Raw genomic sequence first — 11756 nt, 5'->3', positions numbered from 1 at the left:
TTCAAAGGTTCGGATCACTTTATCTGTGGACTTTGGTGGAAGAGATCCGGAGCGGATCCCTTTCCCTCCCTCTAAACCAAGACCACTTCGCTGTCGCGCCACCCAGTACACATAACCACATCAACCAATGAAACCAAAATCATCAAAACATTATCTAGGTAGTCTCCCAATCCCACGGTCCAGATCAATATCAGATGAGTGCGCACAGTAGACTCTGTTTGACTCAATTATTTTGTAGCCTTCCCTCCTCCGCTCCTCTCGGCACCGACGTTGACCCCAGTTTCGACGACCGGGAGTTCATACTCAGCCAAGACTTCTTCTGGTAAGATCCTCGGCGTCATCAATTTTGTAAATTTTCAAGCTTTTTGGGATTTGAATTCGCAAAATGGATGAAAAATTGGATTTTTCTTGTTCTGGGTTTTGATTGATGTAGCACTCCCGATTATATCACACCGGATAATCAGCCTATGGTGAACGGCTGGGATTGCAGCAAGGTACAATGGATGGATTGGATTTTACAATTTGTGTAAAATCGAGCTTGGGTGTAAAGATTGTTGCTTTAATGTGTTTTGTTTCTATTTTTAGCTGGAAGATATCCCTTGCCCCAGATCACCGGAGAAGTCGAATACCGTTAAGTCGAATACCGTTAAGGTTGCTTACTCATGCTCTAGATATATCTGCCATTCGTTGAAGCCATTTGCTTATGCATTTTATTACTTTTGTATCCTTTGCAGGAGAAAGGCTATGATGGAAGTTCAATCTTTGGCAGCTTTAGGTAGGTTTCCGTTGCTTCATCTGTTTGACTCTATGGCAATTGCTTTTATATGGTTTAACTGTTGTGCTTTATCAAGGGTCCCATGAAAACATTGTTGGATACTATTCGTCTTGGTTTGAAAATGAGCAGCTGCACATTCAGATGGAGTTATGTGATCACAGCCTATCCATCAACAAATTTTCCCGACCATTCAAAGATGGGGAGATTTTAGAAGCCTTGTATCAGGTTTGTGTGGATGAGTTTTAACAAGCTTCTCACTTATAGTAACCCATGTAATGTTTATTATAAACACGTACTAGCGCCAAAACTTTTAGTAGACTGAATACCTAGCAGGGATTTTACTACACTTGAGAAGCCAACAAAGTCTTCACTCATGAACGCCTACATTGAATCCTAATATTCAATGCTTATACTCCCCTCAAGTTTATAGAGTGTACTCAATCACGAATTCTTGATTCCTGAAAATCTTAATATATTTGAGTGTGTGTGTGTGTGTGTTTTCTGTTTCCCCATCTTTTGAGAGATATTTATACCCTTTCCTTGACACTGTTTTAGATGTTGAGCTCAGTCCTTCGCTTGCTTGATTCTATAGAAAATACTATCATGAAGGAAGATCACGGGGCTCTTGTAAACTAGATGGAATGGGTTTAATCTAATGAATGCCCATATTCATATCGCAGACACCTTGGCATGCATGCACACTCACTGGCATTGACACATATCTGAGATCCTATCTGGCAGGCTGTGGTCTTAGATTAATTTGAACGCTTTATAGCTTGACAATGTTTCATCTTCTGTTGGTATATGCTAATTTCTCATGTAAAAATATGTACAGGTTGCAAAAGCATTGCAGTTTATACACAGGCGAGGAATAGCTCACTTAGATGTAAAGCCTGATAATATATATGTGAAGAATGGTGTTTATAAGCTAGGTGACTTTGGATGTGCAACTCTGCTTGACAACAGCCTGCCAATTGAAGAAGGTGATGCTCGATACATGCCGCAAGAAATCCTGAATGAGAAATATGGTGATCTTGATAAGGCCGATATCTTCTCCTTGGGAGTTGCTGTTTATGAGCTTATTAGAGGTTCACCTTTGCCAGAATCAGGACCTCAAATTTTAAATCTCAGGGAGGGAAAGTTGCCACTCCTTCCTGGTCATTCGTTGCAATTTCAGAACTTACTCAAGGTAACATCACCTTTTCCTTTCCATTAGTGGTTGGATTTTGTTTTCTGTGGCTGTGAACTTGTGACTGTTTCACTTTTGCTATTTCTATTTGTTGCAATTAATTTTCATGCGAGAATCACATCTCTCATGCTGGATTACGAACTGCAAATCTTTGTTAAAGAAAATGGTATTCGTAGATGACTAATTTTCTAAGAAACCGGTTGCATTCCACACGTAGCATCCTATGATTCTTAGTTGGTTTGTGCTACTAAACGAACCCTGTGATAGCGTTGCTGATTGCATTACATTTTGATGAATCTCTCAGGTCATGTTGGATCCAAATCCAGTCTGGAGGCCGTCAGCGAAAGATTTGGTCGAAAATCCAATTTTTGACAAGGTGAAGCGAAATGGACGAGCCTAGGGCAACAACAATCGCATTTGGAAGGGAATGGTCTGTTGTATTCGCCATCCATATGCAGCATCAGCAGGCACTGCAAAACAGGAAAAGGAAGGTTTGTGAAGAATGACCAATTTTGTATCTATACGTTCTTCCTCTAATATATGCACCTAATTTTCCACTTGTGCGGTGCATATTCTGCGACTCGAGGAATTCTTGGTCATGTACTCATGGTTATGTGCTGCTAATGAAAAATGTCTAATTCTCCCGGAATACACTTTGAACAGAGTTTTAATTCTCTTTTTATTCGTTCGTAGGGATGTTAATGTGCAAAGAATGAAGGATGTTTTACAGAGAAAAAGCCTTTGAATTTGTCAACAGGCGAGTTCCACACTTTGGAGTCTAAGGTCTCGTTCGGAAAGTAATTCTCAGAGGGCTTTAATCACTTCTGGGAGAAGGATATGTGCTTCTCTTTAAATCACTTTTGGTGATTTTTCTTGAAATCACGATGGCTAGTGATTTTAAGGAAAAGCATCTCTCATTAGCTGCTTCTTAGAGTCACTTTCGAATGACCCCATCGCCCATTGTAGCTAAATCATAAGGGGTATAACTGATAGCTACAACGCCATTTGTTTTCAATTTCTCATGTGGCGTTATTTAATTGGTTTATGATACATTCGCCTTAGTGTTCTTGTTTCATGTAAGTCCTATATTTTGTTCCATTATCCCATCTACTTGCTCGTTGGTCCCTACACTTTGTATGTGTTGCCATAGTACAGTGGCCCTACCGAATACTCCCTCCTAAAACATGTAACACTTGTTCTCAGCATCATGTTTACAAAATCTTTCAGCCGTTTATACGATAAATGCTCCAATTGAATAATCCAAAATGTAATTTTTTTTTCCCCAAATCATGCATATACCTAACCTGATTCGTAAGGTGGCAACATGATCTATATCCACAATATTTTTTGTAGCTTTTGAGTGACTAGTTTTCAATGGGAACCAGAAAACACGTAGAAAGTTGTTGTGGAGTTGGAATATTCTCGAATAGTCATGCATTATGTGCTTTTGAAACACAAAGTTGACAACAACTACTTTGGTCGAGCAAATTAATAACGGACAACACTGCTATTAGCTGTAGCTAGAATCTGAAGATGCTAATGTGAATGAGATTCATTTCGAATCTCTGTGTTCGGAGTGCAGATTAAGAGATCTGAATTGTTTGAAAGAGTGTTAAAGAGATTCGGGCCGTTTAAGTTTTGAATTTTCATAAAATGGGCCATTAGGATGGCCGAATGAGGGCTTTAGCATTGAAATTGAGATGTCCAGATTTCTAATCCGCAAACTTCAGACACAGGTATTTGCAGTGGATCTCAATCCATGCTAATATACATTATATAGGACCTCAACGAATACAATACAATCTCATAGAATTCGATTGAGTACAAAATATGATGTGCATTCGTGTGAGCCTTGAGTTGCATGCCTGACTTGAAGCTGCAAATGCAGTGTGACCGTCACATTCAAATATTTCTCATGTAAAAGCAACGGATGTGACCTATTGTCGATTGGAATATGTCAGCAGCATGTGTGATTAGTCATATCTTACAACTAGCCGTTTATATGCGAAAGTCTAGCCGCTTAGTCCACACTAATACATTATTTTTCTCTAATCATGCATTCACTAAGTAGTTACTAATCAAGGTGTGTCCACAATAATTTGTAGCATAATTTGACTAAAAGGTTTAGTTAATTAATTAGGATGACAATTGGATCTAGACCATATATACGCGTAAATATTTGTCTTTGAGACTTTACAACAACAACAACAACAACAAAGCCTTTTCCCACTAAGTGGGGTCGGCTATATGAATCCTAGAACGCCATTGCGCTCGGTTTTGTGTCATGTCCTCCGTTAGATCCAAGTACTCTAAGTCTTTTCTTAGAGTCTCTTCCAAAGTTGTCCTAGGTCTTCCTCTACCCCTTCGGCCCTGAACCTCTGTCCCGTAGTCACATCTTCGAACCGGAGCGTCAGTCGGCCTTCTTTGCACATGTTCAAAATCACCGGAGCCGATTTTCTCTCATATTTCCTACAATTTCGGCTACTCCTACTTTACCTCGGATATCCTCATTCCCAATCTTATCCTTTCTCGTGTGCCCACACATCCCACGAAGCATCCTCATCTCCGCTACACCCATTTTGTGTACGTGTTGATGCTTCACCACCCAACATTCTGTGTCATACAACATCGCTAGCCTTATTGCCGTCCTATAAAATTTTCCCTTGAGCTTCAGTGGCCTACGACGGTCACACAACACGCCGGATGCACTCTTTCCATCCAGCTCGTATTCTATGGTTGAGATCTCCATCTAATTCTCCGTTCTCTTGCAAGATAGATCCTAGGTAGCGAAAACGATCGCTTTTTGTGATCTTCGCTAGATTGCTCCGGTCATTAGTGTGGATAAGTATATAAATGGATAGAGATAGGAAAGCAAACACAAGATGTACGTGGTTCACCCAGATTGGCTACGTCCACGGAATAGAAGAGTTCTCATTAATTGTGAAGGGTTTACACAAGTACATAGGTTCAAGCTCTCATTTAGTGAGTACAAGTGAATGATTTAGTACAAATGACATTAGGAAATATTGTGGGAGAATGATCTCGTAATCACGAAACTTCTAAGTATCGAAGTGTGGTGTCGTCTTGACTTGCCTTATCTGTCTCATAGGTAGATGTGGCATCTTCTCTGGAAGTACTCTTCCTCCATCCAGGGGTGGTATCTTTAACTGGTGGAGATGCACAAGGTAATGTATCAATTTCACTTGAAGCTTACTTGTAGTTTCAGGCTTGGTCAAGCGCGATACAAACCATGTAGTAGGAGTCCCCCAAGTCACCGAGCTAGGGGGTTTGCTGAAAGAGGTGACAGACAAGGTAAGCAATCAGAGCTCCGACTGATTGTTCACCTTCTCCCCATCTTGCAGCAGCATGAAGGATAAAGAGAAGAAAAATGAGAAGAGATGATATGAGATACTTTTGCTTTTGAAGAAGTAACTTTCCACAGGCTTATTCTTGAACTGAGCTGGAGGGTTTTCTGGTTTCCTCCAGAGTATAAGGCCGACTGAAGAATTTGAGGGTCAAAACAAGTCCATCAAATCTAGAGTACGTTCCACCCTGCTGATATGGGATACTTTTGCTTTTGACAGAGTAATGAATGTATCGGCACGTGTGCAGTTCCTGGCTGGAAGCTTGATTCCAAGTGCTGACTGATTGCTCTCTTTCTCCTTGTCTTGCAAGTAAAAACAAGGCCAAAAGAAAAGACAGGGAAAAAGCATGATATGGGATACTCTTGCTTTTAACCCTGATGATATGAGATATTCTTGCTCTAGTATAGCTTGTTTGCAGAGGTATTATCGGGGGGAAAGAAAGCTGAATATTTCGAAAGGCTTCGTTGGGAGTGCCCTCTCAGATATGATGAAGGGTTGAGCATTTTTGCAGGTCTGCCTGTCCGTTGGGGATGGAGGTCGACATATATAGGAGTCTCCCTAACAACAAGTAGTAATGCTATTCCTTTACCCTGCTTGGTCATAGCACGGTAGTGGGAGCTGCCAGTTTCACATGTTTTAACTCTGTCAGAGCACTTTGAAAAAGTGGTCTGTGGTATCTGGCTCTCGAGATTCGGAGAACGATGCCTCTTCGATTTTTGAGAAAGCAATCATGCTGGGGGTATGACTCTCGAGATTCGGAGAGCAGTGTCTCTTCGATTTTTGAGGAAGTAATCATGTTGGGAGTCTGGCTCTCGAGATTCGGAGGGCGGTGCCTCTTCGATTTTGGAGCAAGCAATCTTGTTGGGAGTGTTGTCTCGAATGTGAGTAAAGGTTGGGCATGTTTGCTAGTCTACCTTGCCACGAAGCACAAATGTTGACACACAGGGACTTTCCAATTATCCAGCAATGGTACTGTTCCTTTACCCTCTCTTCGATTTTGAGAAAGTAGTCATGTTGGGAGTCTGGCTCTCGAGATTCGGAGGACGGTGCCTCTTCGATTTTGGAGCAAGCAATCTTATTGGGAGTGTTTTCTCGAATGTGAGTAAAGGTTGGGCATGTTTGCTAGTCTACCTTGCCACGAAGCACAGAGGTTGACACACAGGGACTTTCCAATTATCCAGCAGTGGTACTGTTCCTTTACAGTTGTGGGTAATAATATGGTAGCTAGACCTTCAAAATTTATGTGTCTAAACTTTTGTTAGTGCTGTTTCTTTGCTATTCTTTTACCTTTCTTGGTCAGAGCGATGTAGTGGGAGCTGCAAGCTTCACGTGCTCAACTTTGGCAGAGAACTTTGGCAAAGTTATTTGTGGTACCCATGAGCTATTGTTGCGTGTGGGAAGTGGGTGATTGAACAGTAAGATTCATGTGCTTTCTACTTCACCAGAAGTCTTCGACAGAATGCCCATAATTTCTGCAAAGCTGAGTGTGCGTGTGACAGATGCTGACAAGGCTAGAAAAGTAGGTGCCTCTTCGATTTCTGAGATCGGCCCTCGTGGTCTCTGAGCAGCCCAGCTTTTGAGAAAGCGAGCGCCTCTTCGATTGATTCGGAGAACGATGCCTCATCGATTTTTGAGAAAGCAATCATGCTGGGGGTCTGGCTCTCGAGATTCGGGGAGCAGTGTCTCTTCGATTTTTGAGAAAGTAATCATGTTGGGAGTCTGGCTCTCGAGATTCGGAGGGCGGTGCCTCTTCGATTTTGGAGCAAGCAATCTTGTTGGGAGTGTTTTCTCGAATGTGAGTAAAGGTTGGGCATGTTTGCTAGTCTACCTTGCCACGAAGCACAGAGGTTGACACACAGGGACTTTCCAATTATCCAGCAATGGTACTGTTCCTTTACCCTCTCTTCGATTTTTAAGAAAGTAGTCATGTTGGGAGTCTGGCTCTCGAGATTCGGAGGACGGTGCCTCTTCGATTTTGGAGCAAGCAATCTTATTGGGAGTGTTTTCTCGAATGTGAGTAAAGGTTGGGCATGTTTGCTAGTCTACCTTGCCACGAAGCACAGAGGTTGACACACAGGGACTTTCCAATTATCCAGCAGTGGTACTGTTCCTTTACCCTTGTGGGTAATAATATGGTAGCTAGACCTTCAAAATTTATGGGTCTAAACTTTGTTAGTGCTGTTTCTTTGCTATTCTTTTACCCTTCTTGGTCAAAGCGATGTAGTGGGAGCTGCAAGCTTCACGTGCTCAACTTTGGCAGAGAACTTTGGCAAAGTTATCTGTGGTACCCATGAGCTATTGTTGCGTGTGAGAAGTGGGTGATTGAACAGTAAGATTCATGTGTTTTCTACTTCCTCAGAAGTCTTTGACAGAATGCCCATAATTTCCGCAAAACTGAGTGTGCGTGTGACAGGTGCTGACAAGGCTGGAAAAGGCTGGAAAAGTAGGTGCCTCTTTGATTTCTGAGATCGGCCCTCGTGGTCTCTGAGGAGCCCAGCTTTTGAGAAAGCGAGCGCCTCTTCGATTTTTGAGATCGGCCTTCGTGGTCTTTGAGCAGCCCAACTTTTGAGAAAGCAAACGCCTCTTCGATTTCTGAGATCAACCCTCGTGATCTCTAAGCAGCCCAGCTTTTGAGAAAGCAAACGCCTCTTCGATTTCTGAGCAGGCGCCTCTTCGATTTCTGAAGCTTCGTCGAGTGCAGATTTTTATAGGGGCTGGCATTAAGTTCCAAAGCACACTTGAATCTCCACCAGTAGAAGCTTCATTCTTGCACTTCTAAGATCTTGATTTGTCCGACCTCTTCTCTCTTCAACACCTTTGAAAATGTCTGGCCCCCCCGACCGTCGTTTTGACTTGAACCTTGTTGAAGAGGCAGCCCCGCCTTCTCCAGACAACATATGGCGCCCATCCTTCGTCTCCCCTACTGGTCCTCTTACCGTTGGGGATTCCGTGATGAAGAATGATATGACCGCTGCGGTGGTGGCCAGGAACCTTCTCACTCCCAAAGATAACAGACTACTTTCCAAACGGTCTGATGAGTTAGCTGTTAAGGATTCGCTGGCTCTCAGTGTTCAGTGTGCAGGTTCTGTGTCTAATATGGCCCAACGCCTATTTGCTCGAACCCGCCAAGTTGAATCATTGGCGGCTGAAGTGATGAGTCTCAAACAGGAGATTAGAGGGCTCAAGCATGAGAATAAACAGTTGCACCGGCTCGCACATGACTATGCTACAAACATGAAGAGGAAGCTTGACCAGATGAAGGAAACTGATGGTCAGGTTTTACTTGATCATCAGAGATTTGTGGGTTTGTTCCAAAGGCATTTATTGCCTTCGTCTTCTGGAGCTGTACCGCGTAATGAAGCTCCAAATGATCAACCTCTGATGCCTCCTCCTTCTAGGGTTCTGTCCAGTACTGAGGCTCCAAATGATCCCCCTCCAGTGCCTTCTCTTTCTGGGGCTCTACCGACTGCTGAGACTTCTCCTAAGCAACCTTTGTGAAGGCTCCCTCTTGTGTGCTTATTTTGACTCATGTATATGTACATATTTGTAGCTTATCGGGGATATCAATAAATAAGCTTTCCTTCATTTCAACGTATTGTGTTAAATACACCAAAGCCTTCTTCGCTAAGTTCTTTGAATTTTCTTTTGTTAAAGCTTGTATGTTGAAGCTTTCTGAGTGGAGCATGTAGGTTGGGGTAGTGTTCCCTTAATTTCCCGAGTGAGGAAAACTTCTCGGTTGGAGACTTGGAAAATCCAAGTCACTGAGTGGGATCGGCTATATGAATCTTAGAACGCCATTGTGCTCGATCCTGTGTCATGTCCTTCGTTAGATCTAAGTACTCTAAGTCTTTTCTTAGAGTCTCTTCCAAAGTTTTCCTAGGTCTTCCTCTACCCCTTCGGCCCTGAACCTCTGTCCCATAGTCGCATCTTCTAATCGGAACGTCAGTAGGCCTTCTTTGCACATGTCCAAACCACCGTAACCGATTTTCTCTCATCTTTCCTTCAATTTCGGCTACTCCTACTTTACCCCGGATATCCTCATTCCTAATCTTATCCTTTCTCGTGTGCCCACACATCCAACGAAGCATCCTCATCTCCGCTACACCCATTTTGTGTACGTGTTGATGTTTCACCGCCCAACATTCTGTGCCATACAGCATCGCCGGCCTTATTGCCGTCCTATAAAATTTTCCCTTGAGCTTCAGTGGCATACGGCGGTCACACAACACGCCGGATGCACTCTTCCACTTCATCCATCCAGCTTGTATTCTATGGTTGAGATCTCCATCTAATTCTCCGTTCTTTTGCAAGATAGATCCTAGGTAACGAAAACGGTCGCTCTTTGGTATTTCTTGATCTCCGATCCTCACCCCTAACTCGTTTTGGCCTCCATTTGCACTGAACTTGCACTCCATATATTCTGTCTTTGATCGGCTTAGGCGAAGACCTTTAGATTCCAACACTTCTCTCCAAAGGTTAAGCTTTGCATTTACCCCTTCCTGAGTTTCATCTATCAACATTATATCGTCTGCGAAAAGCATACACCAAGGAATATCATCTTGAATATGTCGTGTTAACTCATCCATTACCAACGCAAAAAGGTAAGGACTTAAGGATGAGCCTTGATGTAATCCTACAGTTATGGGAAAGCTTTCGGTTTGTCCTTCATGAGTTCTTACGGCAGTCTTTGCTCCTTCATACATATCCTTTATAGCTTGGATATATGCTACTCGTACTCCTTTCTTCTCTAAAATCCTCCAAAGAATGTCTCTTGGGAATATTCTTGCATGGCATAAGCATCTGTTTTTGAAAACTAATATTCAATAAGAGCATACGGTGTTAGAAAAGTATAGCAGTCAGTCATTGTTATCTAATGTGACGGAAAAATTAAAAAAATTAAATCATAAATCTTACAAAATATATATCCATATACATGTAATAAGTTTTTTTTTTTTTTTTATAAAAGAAGTGGCAGTGATAATTCGTTGATACGAAAAAGACGATTAAAACAAAAAATACAAAATCGATGTCAACGGAATACATCTTCTCAGTGACCAAATCCTTAATTTGGAGAGAATAAGCACACAACAAGCAAACTTGATATCTATATAGCAACCACAATGAACAAAGAAACACAAAAACTATATTCGGTATAAATTCGTCGTAATAAATCATCGTGAACACTAACCAATAGAATGCGATTTTGACCCACCACAACCACAAAGCCAATTCAAACCCACGTTCTATTTCAAAACGAGAGCATAGAAATGAGTTTGAGAATGACACTACATAAAAAGATGAAAGGTATAACAAAATAGTAGGCAAATGGGGAAGGGGAGGTGCGGGTAAGTGGTGTCGGTCAACAAAATAATCTCATGATCTAAAGTGTTCACTTTTTATTCGCTACGCCAAGGCATAGGTTCAAATCCCGCTACTGGCAATATCTAAGCAAGTAGCTCTTTATTATAATGGTAGAAAGGTGTTGAGCCCTTACATGACGGAGGGATTCGAACTATGTCGGTGACTAATCTAACAAAATCTATCGTTTGACAAAAAAAAAAACACTTTTTAGGTCATCAATCATGAATTGTTGTAAAAATTCAATCAAATCGAAAGTCGTTTAGCTCTTTAATTATTATTGTAATAATGAATTTATTTATTGACAAATGTGTGTTATTCTATTTAAGACACTTAATGTCACATCCCGGCCTGAGCCCGACTCCACCGTAGCACGATATTGTCCACTTTGGGTCCCGACCACGCCCTCACATTTTTGTTTCTGGGAACTCAGACGAGAATTTCCCAGTGGGTCACCCATCATGGGATTGCTCTCGCGCGAACTCGCTTAACTTCGGAGTTCCGATGGAACCCGAAGCCAGTGAGCTCACAAAAAGCCTTGTGCTATGTAGAGATGGGAATATACATATAAGGCTTACAAGATCCACTCCCTTGTGCGATGTGGGATGTCATAATTAAATAATTAACTGGCTTCCAACTTTATAATTTTTTGTATGATTAAGCTTTAAATCATAATCCAAAAAATGATCCATTCAGATTATGAAAAATATTGTAAGGTAAACCTAAATAAATGATTAATGTTGTCTTAAGTTATTAACTGATTAGTACCTGAAAGTGAGTCTATCCATATCTTGAATTTGGTACATGTGAAACGGCAAACAAACCCAATTCGGCTAAAAGGTTTATGAGAAAATCCAAATTCGAAAGAGCCTTGTAAGAACCAGGGCCGGCCCAGGCCCAGTGCAAGCAGGGCAACCGTCCGGGGCCCAAAAAAATTAGGGGCACCAAAATTATTAGGGTAGTATATTTATATATATTTTTATACAAGTATAAATTTATAAAATTTGGTTCAAAGATATAGAAATTTAATTAGAAGTGGCGGTTTGTCATTTGAAAATAATGAGGAGGT

At 41.6% G+C, this 11756-nt stretch overlaps 1 protein-coding gene across 1 annotated transcript; it reads left to right on the top strand.

Moving 5' to 3' along the window:
* The first annotated feature begins 2 nt into the window (after positions 1 to 2).
* On the top strand, positions 3 to 2613 carry LOC139189568 (wee1-like protein kinase). Its single transcript, XM_070808548.1, has 6 exons — positions 3 to 322; positions 434 to 494; positions 586 to 775; positions 852 to 1000; positions 1611 to 1964; positions 2269 to 2613. The coding sequence occupies exons 1-6, from the start codon at positions 195 to 197 to the stop codon at positions 2362 to 2364; spliced, it is 978 nt and encodes a 325-aa protein (XP_070664649.1). The 5' UTR covers positions 3 to 194; the 3' UTR covers positions 2365 to 2613.
* The last annotated feature ends 9143 nt before the right edge of the window (positions 2614 to 11756 follow it).

This window comes from Malus domestica, chromosome 11 (genome assembly GCF_042453785.1).
Source record: "Malus domestica chromosome 11, GDT2T_hap1".
Taxonomy (NCBI): domain Eukaryota; kingdom Viridiplantae; phylum Streptophyta; class Magnoliopsida; order Rosales; family Rosaceae; genus Malus; species Malus domestica.
This window is presented reverse-complemented; position numbering and strand designations above follow the sequence as displayed.